General features: G+C 40.6%; 1 protein-coding gene across 1 annotated transcript in view; it reads left to right on the top strand.

Annotated features, from left to right (window-relative positions):
• Grid1 (glutamate ionotropic receptor delta type subunit 1) overlaps positions 1–27,445 on the top strand; it is a 707,905-nt gene that overhangs the window by 465,773 nt on the left and 214,687 nt on the right. Inside the window, exon 6 of the mRNA XM_026397042.2 lies at positions 18,036–18,206. Coding sequence (XP_026252827.1) covers positions 18,036–18,206 — 171 coding nt within the window. The remainder of the gene's footprint in view (positions 1–18,035; positions 18,207–27,445) is intronic.

Below are 27,445 nucleotides of genomic sequence, written 5' to 3'. Positions count from 1 at the left end.
TTTGTTGCTAGCATGTAGAAATATAACTGATTTCTGAATATTGACCCTGTGTCCCTCTCAGTCTTGCTAAACTCAATTATTAGACTATCATCCTATCTATGAATAAAGAAAACTACACTTCTTTTTTCCAATTCAGATCTTTTTTCTTTTTCTTCACCCTTTACACTGGCTAGAACCTCTAGTATGGTACTGAAAATAAGCAAAAAGAATGGGCATCTTTGCCTTTTTTTCAAGTTTTAGGGGAAAGTATTCAGGCTTTTACCCTTAATTATGATATTAGATGTAAGTTGACCATAGTGCCTTTTTTTTTTAACAGATTGAAGAAAAAATTCTTTTATTCTTAGTTTGCTGAGAGTTTTAACATATTTGGATGTTGGATTTGGTCAAATTCTCTCTCTCTCTCTCTCTCTCTATATATATATATATATATATATAGAGAGAGAGAGAGAGAGAGAGATACAGATACATAAATCTGTTGAGATGATCACATGGTTTCTCTTTTTTTATTATGTTGATAAGGAGAACTAAATCAATCATTTTCAATGTAAAGTCAACCCCATAGTCCTGAAATAAGCATCACTTGATCATGATGTTATTTGTCCTTTTTGAATTGTTGAAGTCAAAATTAGCTAAAGTATTTTAGCTAAGTTATTTGAAAAATATCTCTCTGTGCATGAACGATGTTCCTTTGTAGTTTTTCTATCTTGCAAACTCTTTGTCTGGTTTTCTTATCAGAGCAATGATGGTCACCTGGAAGGAGCTGGTGTTTCTTTTTCTGAAATTTTCTGTAAAAGTATGTGCAGAATTGGTACTTTTTCTTCTTTATAGGCATATGGGATTTATCAGAAAAGTTATCTAGGCCTCAAAATTCTGTCTCTCCCCACCCCCCTTTTCCAAAAACTTTTAACCATAAATCCATTTCTTCAGTAGATATAGGACTCATTAGGTTGTATATTTGTTTCTGATGGGGTTTGATGGTTTGTGTGTTTCAAGGAAGCTGTCCATTTTAAGTAGCTTACAGATCTGGTCTGTTGGCTTTAAGTTTTTTTCTTTTATTTTTTTCCCCTGAAGAAGCCATTCTTGTGCTTTATTTTTGCTGTGTATAGAATCTGCGAAGACATGGTTTTGTTTTCTTTCCATAATTGAAATATGTCACTTCACTGACCACTGGTTTGCTGTGTCTTTGATGAGAAGTCAGGTGTTATTCTTATTTCTATTTCTCTTTGCACATTGGCACACTTGGGTGTTTTCTCTTTTGTTGATTTTAAGTTTTTTCTTTGTCTCTCTTAGATTATGTGTTTTTATGTGTTTTTCATCAATTTGGAAAAGTGTTGGCTATTATTTCTTTTAATATGTTTTCTTCTGCCCCTTCCTCTATCTCTTCTCCTTCATGGAATTAAATGACACATACATTCATTCGGCTGCTTGTTGTTGTTCCACTTTGACTGATGCTCTGTGTATTTTCCAGTCTATTTCTATGATTAATTTTGAAAAATTTCTGTTGCATACTTTGAATTCATTGATTTTTCTTCAATAGCCTCCAATCTGCTGTTAATTTTATTCAGCGTATGTTTCATCTTAGACACTCCATATTTTATTTGCAGAAATGCAGTTTTCAAAAATTCTTCCCTGTCATACACATCTTATTCTATTTTCTTGAACCATAATATGTGCTTATAATATTTACAATATCTGTTTTAATTTCTTGTTCTATTAATTCTACCATCTGTATTATTTTGAGATCTGTTTCTATTGATTAATTTTTCTCCTCATTGTTGTATTTTCCTGCTTCTCTGCATGCCTGAAAGTTTTTTTTTATTTAAATGTCAGATGTTGTACTTTTACATGGTTGGGTGCTTGGTTCATTTTTATTTCTTCAAATACTGACTCTTTCCACTAGAGAACCCATTAAGGTACTTTGGAATATTTTGAGTTTTCAAGACTTGCTTTGAAGCTTCACTAGGCAGACACTTTAGCCTGCGGCTAATATGTCCTACTGCTAAGGATTTCTGCACCTGCTCCTTTCAGGTGGTCCTTTCTCTGGACTCAGGTCATTTCTTCACACAGCTGCACAAATCAATACTTTGCTAAATATTTAAAGAGAACTTCCTGCAGGTCTCCTCTGGAGTTCTCACCTCATGAATCCTCACTGCCTTGGGTTCCCAAAGTCCCAAACTCTCTTCAGCTCATGGAGACCATTAGGTGTCCCCTTCCTGTGCCACAACTTGAAAAACCTCTCTAAGCAATAAGCTCAGACTCACCTCATTTGTTTCTTTTCTCTTAGGCATCACCACCCAGCCATGCCCAATGTTCAGTATCTGAAAACTGTTGTTTCATGTATTTTGCTTGTTTTTAATTATTTAAAGGGGCAGGTAAATTCAGTCTGCATTAATCCATCATGGCCTGCATGAACACTGTTAATCACCATGCTATATATCCTTCTGAATTTTTATTTACAGATCATTTTACTTATGTCTATACAATTGTTCAAGTGCAAGGCTTTTGATATGTTAAACACATAAGGGTAAACTTCAGAATCATGCCACTCTAGGGCTCTGGGCCATGAAGCTTTATTTTTGAATCATCATTGGGAAAAAAATTTGGGTTAATATTTCAGGATTTTAAATTATAAATGCAATTAAAATTTATAATTTTCCATCAGCTCCTCAGGGATATAAAACCATGAAGTGTTAATGTGAAGCATAAGGTCTCATTTTCCTAGTGGTAGGGACAGTTGTGCACAAATGGAAGCAGATTTAAATATTCCCCTGAGACAAACAAATAGGTATTGCAAACAAAATAATTAAAATGGTTTGTAACAAGCAAGCAAATGAGTGCTGTGAAGATCAGCCGCTATTATATTTATTTTTCTGTTTGAATATCTGCCTGGGGAGTAAGCTGCAAATTAAAGGGCCCAACTAGCTTTTTAAAATTTAATGACAGAATGAAAAGCATTGGCTTTGTGTTGTAGAGATAGTTGCTTCGGTCATAGTTTTAAATATTGGGGTTTTTGAGGTTCACTGTGTGTTTGTGTGAGTGTGTGTGTGTGTATACACACACACACATGCACAGGTAATCCTGAAGAACTTCTTCTCTTCCCCACCCTTTCCTTCCCTCTCTCTCTCTCCCTTCTTCTCTCCCTCCCTCCCTTTATTTTTTCCTCCCTCCCTCCTCTCTTGTCTTCCTTCATAAGTACTTACCAGGCCTGGTATTCAGCTCCAGGAAGCCAGCAGAGTGTAAGACATATGGTGTATCCTCACAGAGCAGCAATTGGTCTGTTTCTAACTCCAGCTTAGATGGGGTGGTGAATTAGCACCTGCAGTTTCCCTTTGGATCTTTGTGTGGGGGGCAGGACACTTGAGAAATCTCAGTACTTGTGAACTGAAGCAGAGTTGTGGGCTATACTCTAAAGATCCAGAAACTCCTTATGGGTTTGGGGTCTTAGTAAATGGCATTCTCATATGCAGCTCTTGAGTCCCTTATTCTGAGCTAATTTCCACACTGCTTTGCTGGAGGCAGAGGATGATGGGAAGGGTCACTTCTCTGTCTGTGACTGTAGAGAACTTCCTACTCGGTCTCTGCCCTCTGAGTTTTTGAGTTGCAGAGTCTAGATTTGCCCTGCCTTCCAAATGCCAGATGAAACTATTTTTAGCCTGAACCTGCAGTTATTTTAGAACTTTCAAATCTCAGGTCTAGACCTGCAGAAGTTTACATTTCAGATGCAACTTAGAGCATATTTCAGTAATATCACATCGGAAACGGCGAGGGCAAGGTTGGCAATTGCTAACTCGCTTTTGGGAATTGCTTTGACCTACCTTGTGTATTCTGAGTCCATTGAAATGAAGGGAAGTTGCATGAGCAGGGAGGCATGAGAGGGAGTTGTGAGAATTTAGAACTGGGTAGGTTGGCGAAGCAGGTGGGAGAGAAAAAGAAGATTATAATAAGAGTGGAAAAGGAGAAAGTGAAGGTAGGAGATAGGAAGGAAGGGAAGAGGAGAGAGCCGAAAGGATGACACACACGTCTCACAGACGGCCACTCAACCTCGTTCATAATCCATCACTCACCAGCCAGCCATCGTTTGTGACCATCCCCAGTAAACGCTGGAGATATGTTTGGGTCCCTTGCTTCATTGGAAGACAGATGTCTACCTTGTGCTCATGATAAAATATAGAATAAAATGTGAAGAAATCCAAGTTAAATTCAATAAAATAGAATAAAAGTGGCACTCAAAATGCAAGGCTTTCATGGACTTTATTTGGACTCCTTTGACTGGTCTGACAAAGTCTCCTGGAAAAACAGCAGAGCTGAGGAGAGTTTCCCAGAAATAAACAGTGAGCCTTGGAGACATACATCCCACCCTGTAGCCACAGCCATGTGCTGGTGTTTATGGAACAAGTTCAGCTGCCCAGGGTAAGCGGGCCTATCAGACCCTTTCCTGGGAATGAGCTGTGATGGAGAAGATGGGAGTGTTGGGGAGAAGCTGTGCTACCTGTACCCTGGACTAGGGTTAGGAAGAGCAGGTAGACTATAGGCTTTTCTATGAGCAGAAACCATTTGTGTCAATTATACAAATAAAGGAAACTGTACTGTATTTCAAATAATGGCCTATTTTATTTAATGACAGAATGGGTGAGTCCTAATATGGTATCTTAGCAGGAAGGTCAGGGTTCCTGGATCTTTGGAGGTGAGGAATAGGAAAGGGCTAATGTAGACTGGGGTGGTCTAGGGCTCCCTTAGGAGTTTGGAGGAGGCTTGAGGAGCAATGAGGTGATAAGAGGGGGCAGAAAAAGGGCTGCTCTGTTCCATGGAGGCTAGGCTGAGGCAAGTCTGTGCAGGCTTTCCAAGTTTGCAGAAAGAGCTTTAAGGTTCGATTTGGAAGGATATGTGCTAGTCACATGTGTCGCCTTGAATTAAACCCACTGAATGGTGTCAAAGACTCTCAGAAGTGCTATTATCCCTTTTATAGATGGCATTCAAAGAAACTGTAGTGCCGTGACCAAGCTATATGGTCAGTAAGAGGAGAAGCCAGGATTGGAACCCAAATGTGTTTGATTCTAAATCTTGCACCCTCATCATTTCACTGTCTAATATCTTAGACTAGGATTTCTCCAATATTAGGATGCCTGTAATCACCTGGGCAACCTTTTAAAATGCAGATTCTAGTAAATTAGTAATGTGATGGAGCCTCAGAGTTCTGCATTTGTAACAATCACCCTGAAGAGGCTGATACTGTTGGTCTATGGACCCGTCTTTGGGAAGAAAGGGGATCCTCTTCGATAACTTTCTATATCCTACATGAATGGGAGACTCATGAACACCCTGAGATTTTGGGTGACAATTAGAAAGACAAAGTATGACTCCAACCAGAACAACCCCTCTATTGCCTTCTGTCCTGAAAATGTAAGCAGCATTGAGCTTTGGCAGTAGCCTCCCACGTTCTGTTCTTTACCAGCATGTCCTTATCTCCACGAGCACTGTCTGACCTTGGCCTAAGTGCTCTGGAGGGCTCTGACAGCTGTGGACATTCCACAAATCTGGTTGACTTCATGGGAGTTTTTCTTTCATCATACTTTATTAAATCCTTCTTCTATTTTCTCAACTTTTGTCAAGCCAGACTTGTCTATGAAATTCCTCTTCTATCATTAACTTTAGATTACTGGCACCGTGGTTATTAAGGGGGAAATAAACTTTACTATTTCTCCAGAGATAGAATAATGCTGGTATCACACAGATGTTTGAGAGATCTAGGTCTTTCTAAGGAATAAAAAGAAATGACTAATAATGTGATTGCCTAGCCCTATATAAGTTTAGAGATCTATATAAATGTTTAATAGTATTTTCTTCCCTGATATTGGAAGGTTTGGAAATTTTACTGAAGTCTTAAGGATTGGGAAAAAAAATGCATTGATGTGTAAGTTCTGCATTCAGTTTATCAAAGTGTACATTTAGCAAAAAAGAGATCCTTACCATTTTAATTGTCATTGTGAAAATGGCTCCACATAAAAATGTTTCCTTTTTACTGCTCAACCTGGCTTGGAGAGAGACTTTTGCAGTGATTCTTCCTGTTTTCAATAAAATATTTCTAAGCAGCTTAAATGGTAATGAGGCAGTATAACAAGCACTCACATGCTCCTCATTCAAATTTTGCCATATTTGAGATCCCAATTTTTAAGAAATTGACCATTTCAGATATAATGTAAGTCTTCCCTGTACCGCATTACAAATCCTGTTGGTTTCTGTATTATTCAAGTTGTTTTAAACTATAGTAATAGAAAACTCTAAATCTAATTTTCTTTAATAGTTTGAGAATTTATCATCTGACCTTAGAGAAGACTCAGAGTTTTCGAGGTCTTGGGGCAGGATGATTCAGAGACTGAATAACATCCTCAGGACCCCTGTTCTTTGTGCTGGGCCTGCCCTCAGATGGAATCTGCCTCTGAAACAAATGTCCAGAGGCAGAAAGGGGCAGTCTCTTCTCAGTCTTCCTTCTTAGGATTTTACCAACCTTCTCAGAAGCCACCAAGGAAAATCTTCCACCCTCAACAGTCAGAAATGGGATCATGACTCTCTCTTAAAACTGCCTAAAGTAGCAAGACCGTAGAAGTTAGATTAGACCAAGTAGGATGTACCTCTGGTTCTGGAGATAGGATCACTTCCCACCACCATGAATCCCATGATGGGAGAAGAGTGCACATTGGGGTTTATGCTAGCATGGAAGGGGAGGGGCAAGCCTGTTACAGAGGCAGAAAATTTGTTTTCTATTTTCTCTGTTCTCTCAGCGTGGCAACCATTCTCTTAAAGTCAGCATGCACACTCACCTCTAAATTTTTAAGATGCTGTTACATATATGTCTCTACTCTAAGTGTATCTAATTTTAAGCATTGTGCTGTAGCTTGGTGGTCTTTTTCTTTTCTGCTTTTTCTTACTCCATTATATACATCTATCTGTTCAGGTAATGACATAACACTATCAATTTATTCAGTCATTTTTGTAAGTGGATAGCTATCATAAACTCTAATGTTTCTTCAATTCATTCATTCATATTCTCTCTCTCTCTCTCTCTCTCTCTCTCTCTCTCTCTCTCTCTCTCTCTCTCTCTTTGAAAATTACATCAGAGGCCTGATTGGAAGTAAGGTAGAAGTGTCTGGATCTGACACATACTGAAACTCCTGTACCTCCAAGTGATTCTGTTGAAGTTATTGTCATTTTTATTCTTCTCACAGTCTGCAGCAAGGAGCACTTTAAAAATTATTCCTAGCCTCCATATTAGCTTTTCATCACCTTTTTCTTTGGGGAGGGGGAAAAGGCCTTTTAAAAATCCAATACAGCCCGTGGTCTTTCTCCACAGGAAAATGCACACACACTCATATTCTTTATAGTTTTTGAAACTGTGAACCCCTGTGAAGCCAGTCACAGACCCTGGCTGAAGACACACATTTCCTCTGAACAGAGGCAATCAGATCTCATTCTCTTCCTTAGTGTGCTCTACAAGAAGGACAATTCTGCTTTCAATCAGTGAATTAAGTATGTGCCTCCTGGGAGAATGTGAGGATTGGCTTTTCTTTAAAATTCTTCTAACTTTTCTTTGGTCTTAACCCTTTGCAAGAGAAGTAGAGAGGTTCCCTAATAATTTATTTGACTCAAAATGCATACTCTGTAAGCTTCACTGTGCATTCTCAGTACAGTGAGTAATCCTATTATTTAGTGCATGAAACAATTTCTCACATCCTATTATAATCATAGACTTCTTCCTTTAAGTAAGCTACAAGCACAAAAGAGTATTTTTTCCCCTACATAATGACTGGCAAGGATGTGATGTTAACTGGAAACCCCAACCTTCATTTCTTCTCTGCTTATTTCAGTTGTTACAATCTTCTTGTTATCAAATTGTAAATACATACTACTCCCATTGAAAATGGAGCAAATCTGTCAGTGTTTTGCCATTTCTCTATTTTAACTTCATGATCAGTAAGTGCTCCAGATTCTAAATTTTGATGATTTCTAAAGATGATCCACTTGTAAACACCTTAATCCAAGGTTACGTTGTCTCTCTCAGGGCTAATTTCCTCTACTGAACAGTGGGTAGGACTGACAAAAGAGGATTTATGGGTGAGATCTAATAGAGTGTAGAAGGGAGGGCAGTAGAAATTCCTAGGAATGTTTCTAGAGCAACAAATGAAGTAAGGCAGAACTTTAAATCCCATCGACAATAGTGATTTGATTCAAGAACACAATTAGGATTAGGTCAAATGGAGGAGGTTACACATGCTTCTCTAGAGTCCTTCAGAAATAATCTTCTGTCTAATTTTAATGACAGTGAACTTAAGCAGTTGAAGTTAAATAAAGTAAAAACAAATTATAGCATAATTATAAAGGTGTAACCAGTCCCACAGTTAAGACATATGGGGAGAGATTTTCGAGACAGGTGTAAGTCCCAGAAAAAGCATAGGGTCATGAACTAAAGAATTTAAATTTCATGTAAAAAGTTTAGTAATATGTCTTTATGGAAAATAATAATTAGACTGAGTGAAACTCCTCAAAGGAAAAAGACTCCAAAAACTCTGAATATAGTATTAAAATATTTTAAAATAGAAACTGTCAAGGTGAATAAGTATAGAGACCAAATGTAAGGTCAAAAAGGAAACTCTTGGTAATTTGTGAGCATCAAATTTAATTTTGGCCTTGAATGTATTGGTCAAACTGTGGAAACCTGGAGCTTTCATTCTCATGACTATGTGGGGAATAGGACATATGAGATCAAGTTTAAGATCCAAAAAAATGTGGAGCCTAAAGAGATACTGCCACATAAAGCTGGAAACATATCCTCAGTGTAAGAATTATTGAGAAATGCACACATTGTGCAGAAGGGTAGGAGAGCAAGGAAAATTTCTTATTTTGACTTTAGAGTTGAATGAAGGGGAGGCATTTTCATAAAAATTGACAACCCTCATGCAGATTTGTGACTCAAGTTTCTATCCCCTGTGGTGTCTATAAAAGCTCAAAGGAGTTGGATTCACAGTGGCTATACATGGGTAGTGTTCCTAGATACATAGTAAAAGCAAGCATTGACAGCATCTGAAGTAACATGAATTGCAATCCGATTCAAAGTGTTCCTCAGGAAGTTCTAAGGAAAATGGTGGTGGGGAGGTCTCTATGAATAAGAATCAGGAAAAAAGGGCAGTTTAATCACATCTAGTTTAGATCCTAGAATTATCTGAAATAGAATATTTAAAAAAGTGTATTTATGGATTTTCAAAAATAGAGGATGGGAAATAAGAGGAAGGCATAAAAGACCTTAAGGAAGAGAAAGCAATATTGAAAAAGACATGAACGGAGCATCAAGAAATTACAAAATCTATTGAAGTTAAAACCTTTGAGGAGATGTTAAACATCAAAGTGGTGACACATGGTGACAGTAGACTGGAACATAGGAGGGGAGTATTTAGAGGTATTCAAAGGAGCAAGGAGATGGGAAATATGAAAGGGAGGTTAAGACACATGGAAGGTTGAATATCAAGATTTAACATACTTTTTGTGTTTTATTAGTGCATGGTAGTTATGAATGATAGTGGGGTCCAGTTTGACATATCCACACATGCTTGTACTATAATTGCTCCATTTCAGTCCCCAGTACTTCCACTTCCCCTCCTCCAGCTACTGGTTTTTCTTCTATTTATTTACTGTTCATTTTTATTGGTGGAATTTACTGTGGTATAGTCATAAATGTACATAGCATAATTTGATCAATTTAATTCTGTTTTTCCTCCATTTTCCTATCCCTCATCTCTCCCCCTAAGTCTCCTTCCTATACTCCACTGCTTTCCCATCAAATTGTCATAGGATCCCCCACCTACCCCTGTTTCATGGGCTCTCCTCCTTTTTATTTCCTTATTTATCTATAGCTTCTACATACTGCAGAAAAGATTTGACCTTTGACTTTCTGAATCTGGCTTATTTCACTTAGCATGAGGTTCTTCTGTCCCATACATTTATTAGAAAATGGCATAATTTCATTTTTCCTTATGGCTGAGTAAAACTCCATTGTGTGTGTATTTACTACATTTTCTTTATCCATTCATTTGTTAACAAGCACCTGGGCTGGTTACATATCTTGGCTTTTGTGAAGTGAACTACTATAGACATTGATGTGCCTATATCACTACAGTATGCTGGCTTTAGTTCTTTTGGATAAATCTCAAAGAGTGGGATAGCTGGGTCATATGTGGTTTCACTCCTAGTCTTCTAAGGAATATCCACACTGTTTTCCAAAGTGGTTGTACTAATTTGCAGTCCCACCAACAATGTGTGAGTGGGTATTTTCCCCTCACATCCTTGTCAGCATTTTTTGTTATTTGTATTTTGATGATTGACATTCCAAATGGAGTGAGATAAAAATCTCAATGTAGCTTTGATTTGTATTTCCTTGATTATTAGGGATGTTGAAACATTTTTTTTCATATATTTTGGCTGAAAACCTAGCAGAAAATAAGATAAAACAGGGAAGAGAGTATTCAAGAATTTTAAGGCTTACAATTCTCTAGAATTATTATAAGAAGCCGAACCCCAGATCCAGGAAGCCCAAGGGTCAGGAACAGAATAAACATTAAAAGTCCACATCTCGGTACATCATAGAGTGATTGTAGAACACCAAAGACACAGAAGGCCTAAAGTGCATCCAGAGAAAAAAAATAGATCATCTATAAATAAGTTCTAGTTCCACATATGATGGGCTAAATAATGGCTTTCAAAGTCATATGGAATTTTAGAATATTATTTTATATGGTAAAAGAGATTTTGCAGATGTGATGAAGTTAATGGTCTAGATATGGGGAGATCATCTTGGATCATCTGGATGGGTCCTGAATGCAATTCCTAACATCATAGAGAGGGAAGCAAATGCAAATTAGACTATACAGTAAAGTAATGTTACCATAGATGCAATGATTGAAGATATAAACCAAGTAATGGTGATGTCTACCAGAAGCAGGGAGAGGTTGGAACAGTTATCTCCTAGAGTCTCCAGGAGTACATTTTGCCAACACCTTGATTTCAACATAGGAAGATTGATTTTGGACTCCCACCTTCCAGAATTGTAAGCAAATAAAACTGCTATCCTACATTTGTGATGATTTGTTATTACAATTACAGGAAATGTATACACTGGATAGTAATGGAAGCCAGAAGACAAAGTCATATTACTTCTAGGGATAAGAGAAAACAGAGGCCAACTTAGAATTCTATCTTTTTAGAATGAGACCAAAATACACCTTCTAACAAGAAAAAAAAAAAAAACAGTTTATCACCAAAAAACCCCCCATATTAAAGAAAGTTTTTAATAATGTACTTCAGAAGAATAATCTCAGATGTAAGGCTTGAGACCCAGAAAACAATGTCTGTCAAATATATTAGTTAATACTACTTACATAGATAAATACTGACTTTATAAAATGATGGAAATATACAGTAGAAGAGCGTATAGAAAGGTAAATTAAAATGCTGGAAGCTGTTGGCACATTAGTTGGGCTGATGGGGATTGAAAGTCAACACTGAAGAAGGGAGTAAAATTACTGATTAATATCACACTTTCAGGAAATGCATTAAAATGTCTAGGAAAACTGATAAAAGGCTTACATAGAAAATATAACCTTCAAAAGTCGATAAATGAAAACAGGAAAAAGGCCATTCCAAAAAGGAAAAACATTGGCAAAAATGTGCAATATCAATAATATGGCAGAAATTAATCCAAATATTTCATTATCATCATCAATATAAATGATTAAAATTTATACTAAGAAGTATGATATAAACATGTCTAGTATATTTTTGTTTATAAGGGTCTCAACTAAAATGTGAGACAGAGAAAGGTAGACACTAAAGAGGTGGAAGAAGTTAAAGCAGGCAGATAAAAGCCACAATAAAACTGATGTAGCTATCTTAACATGAGACACCCTGGACTGTAAGGCAAGATACACTGTTAGAAGTAAAGAGATATATACATCCCGGTAAAAGGTTCAGCAAAGAGCTATCATTTTAAACTTTATATAACTAATAAAAATTCTTAAAATATGTAAAGAAAATACAGAGAATTCAAGAAGTAATAGGCAAATTCCTGATATAATGGACCTAAAAATAGACCACTGACACCAACGACAGGATAGTGCATGCACGTTAAACATTCATGCACCGTGCCCACAGAGCAATCTTCTTTGCAAAGAAAGAGCCAAGTCATATGGTTTCATGGGCTACTTCTACCAAATATTTCAGAACCTAGAGAAGATATTTATAGCATGAGACCTAGGATTACTATGCAGAATTAACAAAACAAAACAAAAATAACGTTCTACAAATCTGTATGCCAGAGACTGAGCCAATGGAAATTGAGCAAAACTGCAAATGCTGGACAGGAAACATTTAGCCAGTACAAATTAAAATCTAACAGACTGGCAAATATAAAGAAGTCATACAATGTTAGGTATAAGTAAGGATGTAAAGCAACTAAAAGTCCCTTTATCACATGTGATTATAAATTGATATAACCTATTTGGAAATTTAGCATTACTTTGTAAATTTGAATGTGTTTCTATTCACTTATGAAGAACTTCCAATTCTAGCCAGGTGTGGTGGCGCATATGCCTGTAATCCCAGCGTTTTACTAGGAGGCTGAAGCAGGAGGTTGTGTATTCAGAGTCACCTTAGCAACTTAGTGAAGCCCTGTCTTGAAATAAAATAAAAAGGACTTGCAGTGTGGCTCAGTGGTTGAGCACCCCTGGGTTCAATCCCCAGTATCAAACAAACAAAACAAAACAAACAAACAAAAAAACCCAAGAAATTCCAATTCTAGATATGTACTCTAGATAAATTGTTATATAAATGCATCGAGACACATACATAAGAAAAATATACATAAAAGCTTTTTTTTTTGTAATAACAAACCAACCCAACATTCAAATGGTCATCAACAATAAGGGGAATAAATGGTTATAGTCATACAGTGCAATAATGTCTAGCTTTGAAAAATATTAAACTAGAGCTTCACTCATCACCATGGATAAACAAACAAAACAAAACAAAACACCTTAATGCTCAACTAGTGGTTTTAAATGTTGGTGAGTATTGAAATTGTCTGGAGAGCTCATGGAGAATCCAGGGATTTTTCTTGTTGAAGTGGAACAAGGTTGGACCTTATAATTTTATTGAGTTTCCAGGTGACTCTGATGCTTAACAAAGTTTGAGAACCACTGCATTAAAGCACAATTCAGGGGGCATATATACTGTTCAACTTACGCAAAGCTAAGTACAACATAGGAGACCAAGCTATGTGTCGTCAAGGTTACATACATGAGTTATAGCATACAAAGTCAACTTCTGCTGAGGAGGAAGGAGTAGGCAGTTGGTGGGGGGAGAGAAGAAGTATCCAACCAAGATATGTTATTTTATTTCTTAGTTTGATGGAAAATACACCAAAATCATGTTATTATTCATTTTTAATGTATGCAGTGTTTGTGCACAAGATAGATTTCACTGTATAAATTTAAGAATTAAGATTTATTTTGAGCCAGTGAGCATCTGTGTATGATGTGTTCTCTTGTCTTCACTGCTGGATTACTGACTTCCAATAGTGGTGTATACATATTGTCTTGTTTCTTCTGCTCATCAGCAACACTTCTTGAAATGAATATTCAAGTGAGACAAAGAGAGCATTTGTTATCCAAGTAGTTTATTTAAATTAGTTGCTTGGATTGCCCTCTCCACCTTTGGGATCCTCCAGAAGTCAGGTTCTGTCACTTTGGTCCAGAAGTATGCAGTCAGGAAACAGTGAACAGGGAATAATCCCTGATCACATCTGTGTGGTACTGTCACCAGAGGGAGTCCGAGGAGATCCCAGGGAGGAGGACCTCAACTCAGGATGATGGGGTCCTTCAAAAATGTACCAGGAAATAATTTCAGAAAGTGTCAGAGGCACAAGCAGAGATTTATTCAGAAAATTGGGAACATGCATTTGAAGGGAGAGATAGTCTGAGTGAGTACACAGACTATCTCAAGATTGAGATGTACTTTTTGGGTCTCAGGCTCTTAACTTAAAGGAAAGTTCAAGGTTTGTGGGGAAACATTAGTCTGGTGATCACAAGATAGTTTATTGTGGCCTGCTATTTCTCAGGATCTTTAGGTTGACATTGTCTCTGGTATCTAATCCATAGATAATGTTTGGATTGTACCTATATTGAAAGTTTTAAAAAATATCTTATGGGCTGGGGATGTGGCTCAAGCAGTAATGCGCTCGCCTAGCACGCGCGGGGCGCTGGGTTTGATCCTCAGCACCACATAAAAATAAAATAAAGATGTTGTGTCCACTGAAAGCTGAAAAATAAATATTAAAAAAATTATATCTCTCTCTCTCTTCTCTTTCTCTCTCACTCTCTTTTTAAAAAATATTTTATATCCCTTTGCTTAATCTATTCTAAAGATATCTGTGTTAGAACATTGTACATTTTCATAAGTGAGTAAATTTACAGTAACTTTAAGATTTGTAGATTTCTTAGAAGTTTTGGAGTGACAGACCTGGGGAAAAAATCTGGCCTGGGGAGAGAAGGTATGAAGAACTTTAGCTTTCAGATTAAAGTTATAGTATTCTTCCCCTTCCTTTTGACTCCTTTCTGTCTTTTATTTCTTCTATTCTATCTCAGTACTTAAGAGATCCAGCAGGACTAACAGGACAGGGTCAGGGTCTGGCTGAAACCTGCTAGAATTGACTGATCTCATAGGTTCAGAATTGGAGTTAGGAGAAAAGCATATGTTTTTCATAGCCCTGAAAGAATTTAGGGAGTTGCTTTTGTGGATTCCCAGATTCTGATTGCAGGTATCTCTGTGCTAGACAGTGAGGATAGTCCCAGGGGAGCAGAACAGGGAGTGGATGAGAATGCATTGGGAGGCTGTGTGACCGTGCTCTGACCCAGAGTAAGTGGATGAGAACTGAGCCAGAAGAGACAGGAAGTTCTGCAAGTTTCCTAAAGATCCTCACCATGAGAAAGGAATATGGCAGCTAAGAGGTTGGTCGAGAGCTGTGCCAAGTCCTAAAGGAGTCCTGGGAGGGCAGAACGGAAGAGCAACAGTCCACAGACCAGGGCTCTGGCATCAAGGAGTTGAGGCCCTATCCCCTGGTTATATCCCAGCTCTCGCTAGCTCACTTAGCCACTCATCCCAGGGAAAGGTATGCTTGTACTTACAGAAAGGTACTATACAACCTTAGGAGTCAGCTCCCTACAGAGGTTCCAGGGTTCTGCCTGACATAGTGGCAGAGCATGGTGCTGCTGACTCTTCCTCCCAGAAACTGAGGAAGCAGGAGAGTTTTAATAAAAGGGCTAGAGAGAGATGAGTGGAATAGAGTAAAGGGATTGAGAGGGAGGGAGGAGGGACAGGAAAAGGGAGGAGTGGTGGAATGAAATTGACTAACGTATGCTATGTACACAGTGAATTTCATCTTTATGTATTTCTATAAAGGACTAATTTTTTAAAAATTCAAATAAATAGAAGGAAGTCATATACAATAAAGGAAAGGAGACAGGGAGGAGAGAAGGGAAAGGGAAAGTACTGGGGTATGAATTGGAGCAAATTATATTCCATGCTTGTATAATTATGTCAAATTGAACCCCAATATTATGTATAACTATAATGCACTAATAAAACAATGAAAGGAAAAAGGTGGGATTCTAAGAAAATGACTGTTTCCCCTACAGTGATCTCTGTCATCAGGAAAATGTGGGAAAAACAAAAGGTATGAGATACACCCATTTCCTTTGGGAGGTGGGCTGGCTCTGATTCCCTTCTGTACAATTCAAATTGTGTATTTCATGACCTCTTGCTCTTTCTAGATTAAAAATTAAATAAATGAATAAATAAATAAATCCTCTTAATTCCTTCTCCAAGGCAAAACTCACTGGTCTACTTGTTGCCCTTTCTTATATTCTTTCTTTTGTGGGATTAGGATGTGATTTCTCTCTTCCTGGATAACTGCTTAGGACAGGGCCATGATCCCAGGGCAAACACGGAAGAGGCTGGCATGCACATTCAGACTTGGCTGTGTCCTCTGCCCCACTCCCACTGTGTTCTGGGTCCATCCTACCTGACCAGTTTCTTTACCTTTGATGGTCTTACTGGTGTCAATCTAGCAAGATCATCTTCTCTCAGTCTTTTTTCTTAAATGCAAACTTCAGTGGATTTAAACCCAAATCTAGTATGCCAAATCCAGTACAGCCCTTTAATCTTTTTTGAGATCCCTGCAGTTCAGCACACTTAGAATCTATAGAGCACATTAAAGCACAACCCTTAATATTTATTCATTCCCTGATTCAGCTTGTGGGTTTTAACTGACCAGGCTTCACTGCTTCTTAAGACAGTGACTGAATAAACTGTTTTCCATCCTACCCTTAAAAATGTTATGTACTTGTCCCAATGATTTTGAAACCTCAGATCATTAATGTCTAACCTCATTAGCTCCATTTATGCCATCACAGTGTCTCGGAGCTTAGAATGGGACATCTGTAAGGAAGAAGATTTAAGGCTTATTTTAAAATATACTTTCTCAGAGTTAAAATATTGACTTGCAACCAACCACTGATTTAGTCACTTTCCTGGAGACAGTGAACCAGGGTTTTTCTTAGCCTGGCTGACCCTCTGTCCTGCTGCTGGAACACTTAGCATAAATTCATTTCCATTTTTTGGTAGACCTGAGATGGGCCCAGCTGTGCAGCCTGCCATTCTTCTCTCTATCCTCTCTTCTTCCAGTTTTGTTCCTCTCTAATCCTCTCTCATACAGCAGCCAGAGGTTTTGATAATGCAAATCTGATTATGACTCACTTGTGCCTAAAACCTTTCAAGGTCTCCTCAATGCCCTTAGTGTAGGTATTTTAGTGGAATGTACTGACCCCCCAAACTCCCATCTGGTCCTGAACCTGTCTCTAGCCCTGTCCCTGACCACTCACTCCTTCCTTCTATGCCCTCAAAATGTACCCTGCAGAGGGGCTCAGCCTGCCCTCTCCAGATTGGTGAAGACTCTAGCATTTCACCCTGCTGTCTCTACCCAGAGCAGGGTTCATTTGCATCAACCCACCCAGTTTCTCAGCTCAATCCTCCACAAGCACTTTGCCTAAAAAGTTCATTCTCAAGTTCAGTTACAGTGCTAATTCCTCTTAAAAGCCTCCTCCTGGTCAGATCTTCCCAAGGGCCTGCTCTCTTTGCAATTTCTATGCTTGAGGATGAAATAGGATAAGAGTAGTATCTACCTCACAGAATTTTTAGTTTGTTGTGAACACTAAATGAGCTAATGCATGCAAAGAGCCTGGTATATGATGGATCTAACATGGTAAGCACAAGGGGTGTCCTTAGCCCCTGAGACACTCAGTGTATTTCAATCTGTGATGATAAAGAAATTCCTGGGATAGGATTATCTCTGTATCCTGAATGGCTGTATCCCTGGTACTTAGTACAAGACAAACCTCAGAGATGTTGGGTAGATTTGAAGGAATGAATGAGTAAACCAAAAAAAAAAAAAAAACAAAACCCAGATATATTTGCAAAATTTTTATGTAAATATTTTCTTAAAATCCATCTAATTATTAAGGAATTCTAGGAAGCTCATTGAATTTTGATCAACTATGTCAGAAAAAAACCCAGCTTTTCCTGAATAAATCAGGTAGATGACTCTCAATAGGGAATTTAGCCTTTACATCTTGCTAATACCTACCATGATAGATGACAGCATTGGTTCCTAAAAGCTTGACACCATAAAAACCAGCACATTGGTGGTTAGTGTCAGACATCTTTTTCTGGCTTTCAGGGAAAATGAATAATCCTACTTGCACCTAACATAGCAGATATTGTTTGTAAATAAGCAACTAATTAAATATATAGTCTGGTCCAATCCTTTGGCTCAGTTGCCTTGGCACTTTGGGCTATGATCTGTATGCCTCAAGATGTTTTTTCTTCCCTATGACAGTTCATGAGTTGATGGTAAGCATGGGTCTCGTTATTTTCTCCAGGAAATCAGTGACCCCGAGATCCTGGATCTGGTTCATAGTGCTCTGGGCAGGATGACTGTGGTCCGGCAAATCTTCCCATCTGCAAAGGACAACCAGAAATGCATGAGGAACAATCATCGCATCTCCTCCCTGCTCTGTGACCCCCAGGAAGGCTACCTCCAGATGCTGCAGGTCAGTGTGTAGTCTGCCTTCCTGGGCACACTCCACCCGGGAGTCTTACCCACACCCTTGGCAGCCTTCAGGAGATACAGTGGAACCTCCTAGGCTCCAGCTGAGTACTATTGCCCACTAACTTTAATTGCTAGAACACTGTCATTTGCTGAAGGTGAAGCCAGTTGACTGGGCAGTGTCTGATTATCACTTGTGGAAATTATTCCTGTTGTCAGCAGGCAGGGCTTGTTAGCTCATGGGGTGCCCCTGGTATTTAAAAGTTATGTGCTTAGCAGGGAAGAGGTTGCTGTTTCTTAGACATCTGTGATGACTGCTTTGTGGGGATGGGTTCCTCTGTGAGAGCTGGGGATGGAGACTTCCCTTGAGCTCTTCCTTGTTAAAAGTCACTGCAGATAGCTCCTGAAAAATAACTTGGAACTACCCTAGCACATCTGTTGAATGCTGAGGCTTAGCTCAACCAGAATACTGCTGGATCCTCAGTCAAGCAGGGAGGGGTCAGGGGATCAGACCAGGACATGGCTACCTGCTCCATTCTTTCTGAGGTGAGAGGTACAGAGTGTTTATAGCCAGTTCTTGGGCCACCTCCCTAGCATATGTGCAATCTGCTTTAGTTTGTCTTAGAGCCTTGGAGTAGAATGGGGAACTTCATGCCTGTTGTATAAGGTGGGTTTTTCTCTGGGTGTTTGGGAGCAACAAGGAAGCAGTGTAGTGAGTACTCACTGGCAGTCCCAAACCTGCTTCTCTCTTGGGAATGTTAAACTCAAGGAAACCATCATTGGTGCTTGATGAGAGCAAGACAGAAATTTTTTCCAGTTGGGATTATGAAAATTGCTCAGAAGTGTGTATGCATAATATACTCACCTTGTGGCATTTGAAACTATTTCCACCTTCTTAACCTGGAAAGGCCTGGGAAAAGAATTGGAGTGAGGAGAAAAGCATATGTTTTTCATAGCCCTGAAAGAATTTAGAGAGTTGCTTTTGAGGGTTCCCTGCAGGTGTCTCTGGGCCACGTTAAAGATGACTGCGTCTGCCTGTGAGAGTGTCAGCCACAACCAAGGACATTTTGATATCACTGTATCAAGGGCTGTAAATTTGTGGGGGCGGGATTATTAGAATCTCAAGTGGGTAGTGGACATATTTAACTTGCCAGGTAATTGAACACATCATAAAACCTTATATTGGGATTGGGGGAAGAAAACACATCTTAAAGATGGTAAACATAAGAAATGTGTTCTCAGTGGGTGGGAAACACAGCAGACATTGATTTTAGCTGAAATAATCCCCTCTTCCTTGGTGCCCATGGCACCAGGAGTCCTATCAGTTCAATCAGCTGGATGAAATGTCTGGAGTCTTAGGAAAATGTTGATCAAGAGAGCATAACAATAGCTTCCACAGAGCCCATGAACTTGAGAGTCCTGGGACTCTAGGTCAGAAAGGCCTTTGGTGCAATTTTATATTTTGGGATGCTGCTGGTCTATTCTGCTTTCCACCTTTCTAGAGACTGAAGAAGTGGAAAGGACCAAGTAAGTCCCTTTTATTGGGCCTCTGTATGTATTATTCCTGCTGTCCACGAGGATGGAAGTGGAGTCAGTCAAGTGGTTAGGCAGTAGTACCCATCCCCATCCAGGGCAGGAGAAGGAAGTTGCTCTGTGTGGGGTCAGAAAATGTCTGAAGATTTTCCCCAGATTCTTTCCTCCATGAAGGGCTTCACTCCTCTCCAAACATGTCATCCTAGCCCTTCCCTGCCTCATATTCCTCTATTCATTTCTCCAGTAATTGCTAAGTCCAGCTGCACTCAGCCTACTGGAAGAACAAAAGAGGGGTCACTTTCCTTTGCACAAAGGTGGGTGGAAAGGCTCAGGCAGGGGAGGGTGGATGGTATTTCTCATCAAGGTCTATGATTACTCTTTTTGCTCTGGACTATGATGTACAAATTGGTGGGCCTTTTGACTGTGCATCAGACACACTGGCCACAAGGGATCTGTTAATTAGAGGACAAAAGAGCAAAAAGACTGAGGAGACTAAGGGGGAGTGCAGCTGAGGGCACCCTAAATTGTACCCAACAAGAGGATAAACAATGGCAAAGCTCTGAGTTGTGTGGTTAGACATCATCAAGTGAAGTAAATGAAATATCAGACCCAGGAATCCTGGAACAGCCTACCCTCTCTCTATTCCTGCTGAGACCCAGGCATTCATAGGAGCAACATTCAAGAATACCATAGAGACCTGGAGTTGTAGCAGCAGCAGCAGCAGAATAGCAGCCAGGTAGCCTGGGTAGAAATCCCAGTAACTCCAGTTTCTAATTACTTAATAATAATTATTTATTTCTCATTCTGTGCCTCAGTTTCCTTCTCTCTCCATGAGGGATGAGATTATTACCTACCCCCACTAGAGTTATCATGAAAATGAAGCAAAGGAACAAATGGAAACCATTCAGAGCACAGCTGAGCTATGAACAGTAGTCTCATTCTTGAGGGTGGGGCCAGGTGCATTCAAGATTTCCATGGAAAGGCTGAACGTGGCCATATAGATATGGACAGTCATATACTCTACCTGTCTTTCTGAGTATGCTTAACAGCATTGCCATGGGTAGAATAACATTTCTCATCTTTCCAGCCCCTTATAACAAGACTTTGAGTACCTGTTACTGTCCACGTGACTCATCTGGGTGCTTAGTCACTGCTGCCTTGCTAGGGAGAGGAGAGATCATACCTTTTATACCAGTTTAGCACTTCATGTGAGACCCTGCTCATTGATGACCCTCAGTAAGGACTTATGGGCTGAATCTCTTAAGAATGAAGGTGTTAACACAAGTCTCTCAGAGCCATAGAGATCTTTATCTCTTTCTATGCAAAACATATCTCTATCCATGTAAAACACTTCATTAAAGACACTTCTACTTACATTAAGTTGCATCTGCTTCCCCCTGAGCAGTGTCTGAAGGAAGAGAAATGTGGATTTATTTACTCCTCCTGCCCAACAACCACTTGGGCAGCTTGTAGATTCATCTCATTTACAAGCCATTCCCTTCGAGTTTCCTCAGAAACTATTACCACTTCTTTCTTTCCTAATGATAGTGTAGAAGGCAAACTAATTTCTACTAGCCTCTAGCTGTGAGATTTATTGAGGAGACTCTAACATGCTTGGAACAACCAACTCAAGGAAAAAAAAAAAACAACAACATTGATGTCATGGATTATTAACTTTGTCTTGATGAAATTAATGAAAATCCTCTTGGAAATGGAGCTCTCCAGTCCATCTTAGCTCCTTCCCCCACATGGCTGCCTTTGGGATGATAATTCTGGTTTAGGAGTCTCTGTGAGGACCATCAAGAGCAGGGCGTTTTTGCAAGATCATCCATCTCTTGGCCTCAGAAACTCCATCTTCCTCTATTAGGCCTGTGGTCAGTGCTTCCTGTGTTTGAAAGCCAACCAAGCGCTATTATAGCAAATCACTTTGGTAGCTATTTAGTAGAAAGAAAGTCCCTTGGAAGAAAAATACCTAAATAAGTAGCTTCTAGTGGCTCCAAAAGCTTTGCATTTGCCACTGTGTAGTAGTGTTGTTTATCTTTCCCTACAAAGTACTGTCTGATTTGGGAGGTGTTTCTCATTCTTGTTTTCTTGACAAGTTAGTTTAGGGCTCATGTGACTCAGTCAGTAATAAAAGTGATAACTGGTCCCTTAGAACCCTGAGACTTGGTACAAGTCTCACGGACAGTCTAGCTCAGAGAAAAATCTGTATTATACTGTCTTCGGAACTGCAATGCCCAGCAACTTCAGGCCTGTAATTGAAGTAACAGACGCATTATCACATTGCCACTTCATTTATATTCAAATGTGTTTCCAAAGGGGAACGAGCAAACCATATACATGGTGTTGTCTGGTCACTGTGGAGCCTGAGCCGAGAATTAAGCTGTGGGGGCTAATGCAGTATTATTATAAAATGCTCCCTCAGGTTGGAATTTCTCTTCTTTGTGCATTTAAAAAATGGCGAGTGGCTTGATGGAATCACTCTTCCCACCCCATCATGCTCAATCTGTTAAAGCATTTCAACCCCCTCTTCCCACATATTCTTATCTGTTTCCCTAGAGCTTTCTGAACTCTTCCCTGGCTACAAGATTTTTGTCAGCCTGTCAGGAGAAGTCTTTCATCTGGAGTATTTCCCGAGTCTCCCCACACTGGCTAACTTGGATTTTGTGTCATTTTCAGTGGTTTATATGACCCTAAAGGCTCAGACAGGTGCATTTGACAAGGAGAGCCAGGAAGCCCATGTCGGACAAATACGTGGGTGGTCTCCTTGGATGCAACTGGTTGTTGTTCTGACCGCAGGTGGCCGTGTGTACATTTGGAGTCCCGAAAGCCTTGGGTAGAGACAGACGCCCCTCTCTGCTCTCCATACTCTCCTCTTAGATTCAGTGCTGAGCCGAGTCCCCTGTGTCCCCTTTGCCCTCTGCCACCATCTGCTACATCCTTAGGTCTGACCATGATGTCCTCTCTCAGGACAGGTGGGCTGGCAGCAGTTTGGCACAGAGGCCTTGCCTGGGGATGGATTCCTCAAGCTGTGGCATCTGGACATCAGCCTGTCCTCCCAGCTGGACCCTCTGTCCACTGCTTATCTGATGTTGCTGGCTAACCAGAGCCTGTCTAAGGATCTGGTCAGAGGTCAGTGCCTGCTGTTTGCATATCTGTGATATTTCCCTGAACAGTCCACTTTGCTTGATTAATGACAGAAGGAAGAGAATCCTGGGCTCTGTAGAAGCCCCGAGGAAATGCAGCCTTTTGCAATGAAAACATTTCCCACATTTCCAGCTCTGGTGTTGGGCAGACGATGGTCTGATGCAGATGCAGCTGGCCTGTGTGGCTCTGACCCTGGCCTGCTCTTCATCTTCTTTTGACTTAAAGGATGATACTTACCATGGTAATGTGGACTCACAATTTCTGAGCCCCTAAAATGCAACAGATCCAAACCTGGAGCACCCTTGACTGGAGTCATAGATTTACTAAGGCAAAGACAAACACCCAGTGCTGGGGAGGCAGACACTCTGACTGCACTGCAGACAAGTTTACCCCAGGCCTGCTCCCTTCAGTTCTGATAGGGGGATGCAGAGGTCTCAGCCTGCTGACATCCAGATAGGCTTGGGAGTTCAGCTGTCTTGAGGAACTCAGCAATTTCACCAGCGGCTTCTATTTCATTACATTTGGAGGTAGAAGGGAATCCAGGCTTCCAATAGGATTGCTTCTATCCTGCCTTATGCTTGTCCAAATGGGAAATCAGTGTCTTCTTTGTTTCCCAAGACAACATATTCCTACCTGAGCAAGGCACTTCCTACAATCTGAATGCTTGTGTCCCTTCAAAATTCCTGTGGTTGAAATCAATCCCCAAGCTGATGGCATTTGGAGGGAGGGTGCAGGGGAGCCTTGGGAAGAGTTAAGGTCAAGAAAGGGACTTGAAGTGTCCAGAGTTCTCCCCTTCTACCACACAAGGGCACAGCTAGAAGACCTCATCTATGAACCAGGAAATAGGCTCTCAAAGAATACTATGTCTTCTAGTGCTTCAATCATAGAATTCTAGCCTCTGCAACTGTAAGAAGTAATTTTCTATTGTTTATATGCCACCAAGTCTAAGGTACTCTCTGGAAGCAGCCTGAGCTGACTAAACAGTCTCTAAGTCTCAGAGACTTGTGTTATGTATGATGGAGAGAGGGGTATTTGCATTGCAGCTGCACGAATAGCCTCTGATATTTTAAGTCCTCTCCTGCTGGGGAATATTCCATGTTCCCAAACACTGCTTCCCCATCCCAGTGCTTCAACATCTCTCCATTTTGCTGGCCTCCCTGTCTTTCCTGTTTTCTTCCTCTGGGTTTTGACTCTCAAGCAAACTCTCCTTATTGTCTCATGAAGATCAATTTGACAATTTTACTACTGGGTTTTGCTCCTGTTGACACCAGGTATGTTCCTAGATAAAAGGTAGTTACTGGTATAATGAAAATGCTATTTCTAACTCTTCAAAAGAATATAGGATCTATTTTTCCATCCGTGGATCTGGGTCAATTTCGTGTGATTGGTCTCTAATTCTTTAGTAGCCAAGCAGATCCATTTGGATATGCTAGCCCCCATCAAGAGCTCCTGGCTAAGTTCCCTTTTCTGCCTCCCAGTGATGTGTCCTATCTTCCCAGTTTCCTTTCTGAGGACCCACCTTTTGCATGGGGTAGCTGAAGTTAGAAATTCCTAGCAGGATGTGTCTCCAAGAAAGATGACTATGTGGGGTGGAAAGTTTCCTGAGGCTGTGAGACAAGTGACCAGGGGTGACCAATTCCTAAGGGAAGAATGAGGGTGCCTGAACAAGGCCACAACAGACAGGAGAAGGTGAGCATTTAGAGAGAACATTTGGGAGGCTTCCCCAGGACTGCTGCCCTTGGGCTTGGACAGAGGATGGGACTCAGTGGCAGAGCACAGAGTAGCATGGTGCCTTCGCCAGGTGTGGCCTGCAGCTGACCTTGTTTTGGCATTTCCTGTCTGCCTTTCCCAACTCCTTTGCACACCTGGGTGGTCTCATGAAAGAATCTGCTGTGCCAAAGGCACGTATGGCTGAGCCAGCCCTTGTGTGCAAATATTTGGTGTTTGACTCCAGTAAGCCATGCTGCTCCCCTCCCAGGGACTTGGTCCAGGTAGTGTGCAGCCTCTCTACCTCCAGCTGTACATGCTCTGGACCTGCCTGAATTGGTTTTTCTATATAGAACATTGTAGGGACAGAGAATTGACCTTTCTTTCAAAGGGTAGCTCTGTAATACCTCGGGGCATACAGCCCTAAAAAGCCTGGCCCAGATCCTAGGGGCTGAGGCAGGCATGTCTGTGCTGCTGAAACCAGGGAGAGGCTGTGGACATGTGCCCGGATGAGCAGTGGAGTTGGAGATGAATGGTAAGTTCTGATCTTTGCTCAGTCTTCTGACTCACAAGCTTCAGAAACCGGATATGACCCCTGTGTCCCTTTGGAAGTGTTTAAGACCAAGGAGCCTTGGGAAAGGGGATGAGAGGTATTGGTGGACACAAGTTCATTTTCCCAGTAGTCCCTACCTTCTATGTACTAGATTTCTCCTGGACTCTGGCCACTGGGGGCACCCCTGGACAAGCCCTCAGCTCGCCACATTGAAATTAGAAGCCTTCCTAGGTTCTTCCTTAGGTTGCCCCTTCCATTTCTTGTTGTCTCTACTTCATTTAAAATGAAAATACATACAGAGCTTAGGACAGTCTTGGTGCACAGGGTTATTAACGTGTGCATTTCACAGGGGAGTAAATCAGGGCTACCACATTGCACCTCTCCAAGGATTCAGAACACATTGTATTTTATTGTCATTAAGATAAATCTAAGGGTGTTACATGGCTTGTTCAACATCACTCAGCAAGTGAGTACAAGTGGAGATTTAATTCACCTGTTCAGTGAACATTTATTGAGTGTGTGTTGTACTCATGCACTGTTATAGACACTGGGTGTCTAGCAGTGAGCAAAGCTGGCCTGGGTTTTGCTGAATTCAAAGCTCTTGCTGATCCCATTAAGCCACCAGCTTAAGCTGCGCCTGCAGCAGATCAGAGTCCTATCATATGAAGATGAGTGAAAGAGGAGCCTGGTGCATATCTTCAGGGTGGCTAAATAAACCAGCTAGTCCCCATCCAGCTCTCTCCTCACTTAAGTTTGAGTTTCTAGGATCCCATGAAAACTGTGAGCCCTTTCCTGGCTGTTTTTTGCCTGCCTTTGACTGTTCCCTCTGGTTACTCTGACCAGCATCTGGGTCTTTGGCTTGGCAGCAGGGTCTCTCCTGTACCATAATTTTGGCCTTGAACTCCCTTTTGCTTCTCAAATTTACCTTCATCTGAAATATTTTTGGTTTCTGTCACTTGTGCTACAGTGTTCTTAGCATGCCAGAGTGCTGGGATCCTGACCACGTGGGCATGAGGTTTCACTCATGACTGTATCTGCTCTGCATGTCTTCCCTTTGCTGATGAATTCTGCTGTGTCTAACCTGCACTTGGAGGATGGAGGCCAGGACTCCTTCAGGCTAGGGCTCCTTCTCTGCCCTTTAGCCTATAGCACCAGCCTGAGCTTTTGCTCCTTTGTGACCATGGGTGTGTGTCCATGTAGCTGTGAGACTACTTCCTTCCAAACTTCTCCTCCTGGCAGAGCAAGCCCTGACACATATATTCACCCACCTGCTTAGTAGAATTGGAAGAGGGCCTCAAGCATAGACTGCCTTTGAACCATTTGATCTTGATCTTTTCCCACAAAAGTCCCTTCTCCACAAGTAAACTGTGAGCATAGAGTCTTCCTTGCTCTCTGCATCCCCAGCAGTGAATGAATAGTCAGTCAATTCTGTTTTCAAAGTAGATCACCTACATGAGGATGCTGAGGTTGGGGAGCAGAAGGTGGATTCATAGATTACAATTGGAAGGTTAGCTTCCTCCCAAGGGAGGAAGAGGTAATTGAGACAGGTTCTTATTGGAAAAGGGGCAAGAATGAATGGAGTAGGTGGAAACAGCTTCAAGGGAGGAACAGAAGATGTTTTTAGTAGGCTATAAATGAGGAGGAAATGAAGTAAGCTCTCTCCAAAGTGGGAAGCAGGGAATTTCTTTTTCTTGCTGTTTTTTTTTTGTATTTTTTTCTTTTTTGTGAAATCCAGGTAGCATGAGATCCACTTATTTATCTACCAATCCATTTATCCATCCACCTACCCAACTACTACTACTACTACTACTACTACTACTACTACTACTACTCCTCCTCCTCCTCCTCATCCTACTACTCCTACTACTACTACTACTACTACACACACATACACACACACACACACACACATATTCAATCATCTGGACAGCCATCTACTTATCCATTTATCCATTCATTCATCTTTCAATCATTCCATCCATCCACCCATGTGTCCATCTATCCATCCACCCATCCATCCATCCATCTATGCACCCACCCACACATCCATCCATGCATCCATCCATTTGTCAACCATGCATCCATTCATCCATCCTCCTATCCACCCATCTATTTATCTTTCCATCTATCTATGCGTTTACTGTGCATCCATCCATCAAATATTTATTAAGCACCAGTCATGTGTCTTGGTTGGTAATGGATTCCAGAGATAAGCACTTAAAGAGCTGAGTTTGGTGAGGTAAACACATTTATGTACTGACAGTGTGTAGTATATCACGGAAGAGGATGTATCCGGGGTGACA

The sequence above is a fragment of the Urocitellus parryii genome, chromosome 5, assembly GCF_045843805.1.
Source record: "Urocitellus parryii isolate mUroPar1 chromosome 5, mUroPar1.hap1, whole genome shotgun sequence".
NCBI lineage: Eukaryota > Metazoa > Chordata > Mammalia > Rodentia > Sciuridae > Urocitellus > Urocitellus parryii.
The sequence above is the reverse complement of the archived record's forward strand: the minus strand, read 5'-3'. Positions and strand labels throughout refer to the sequence as shown.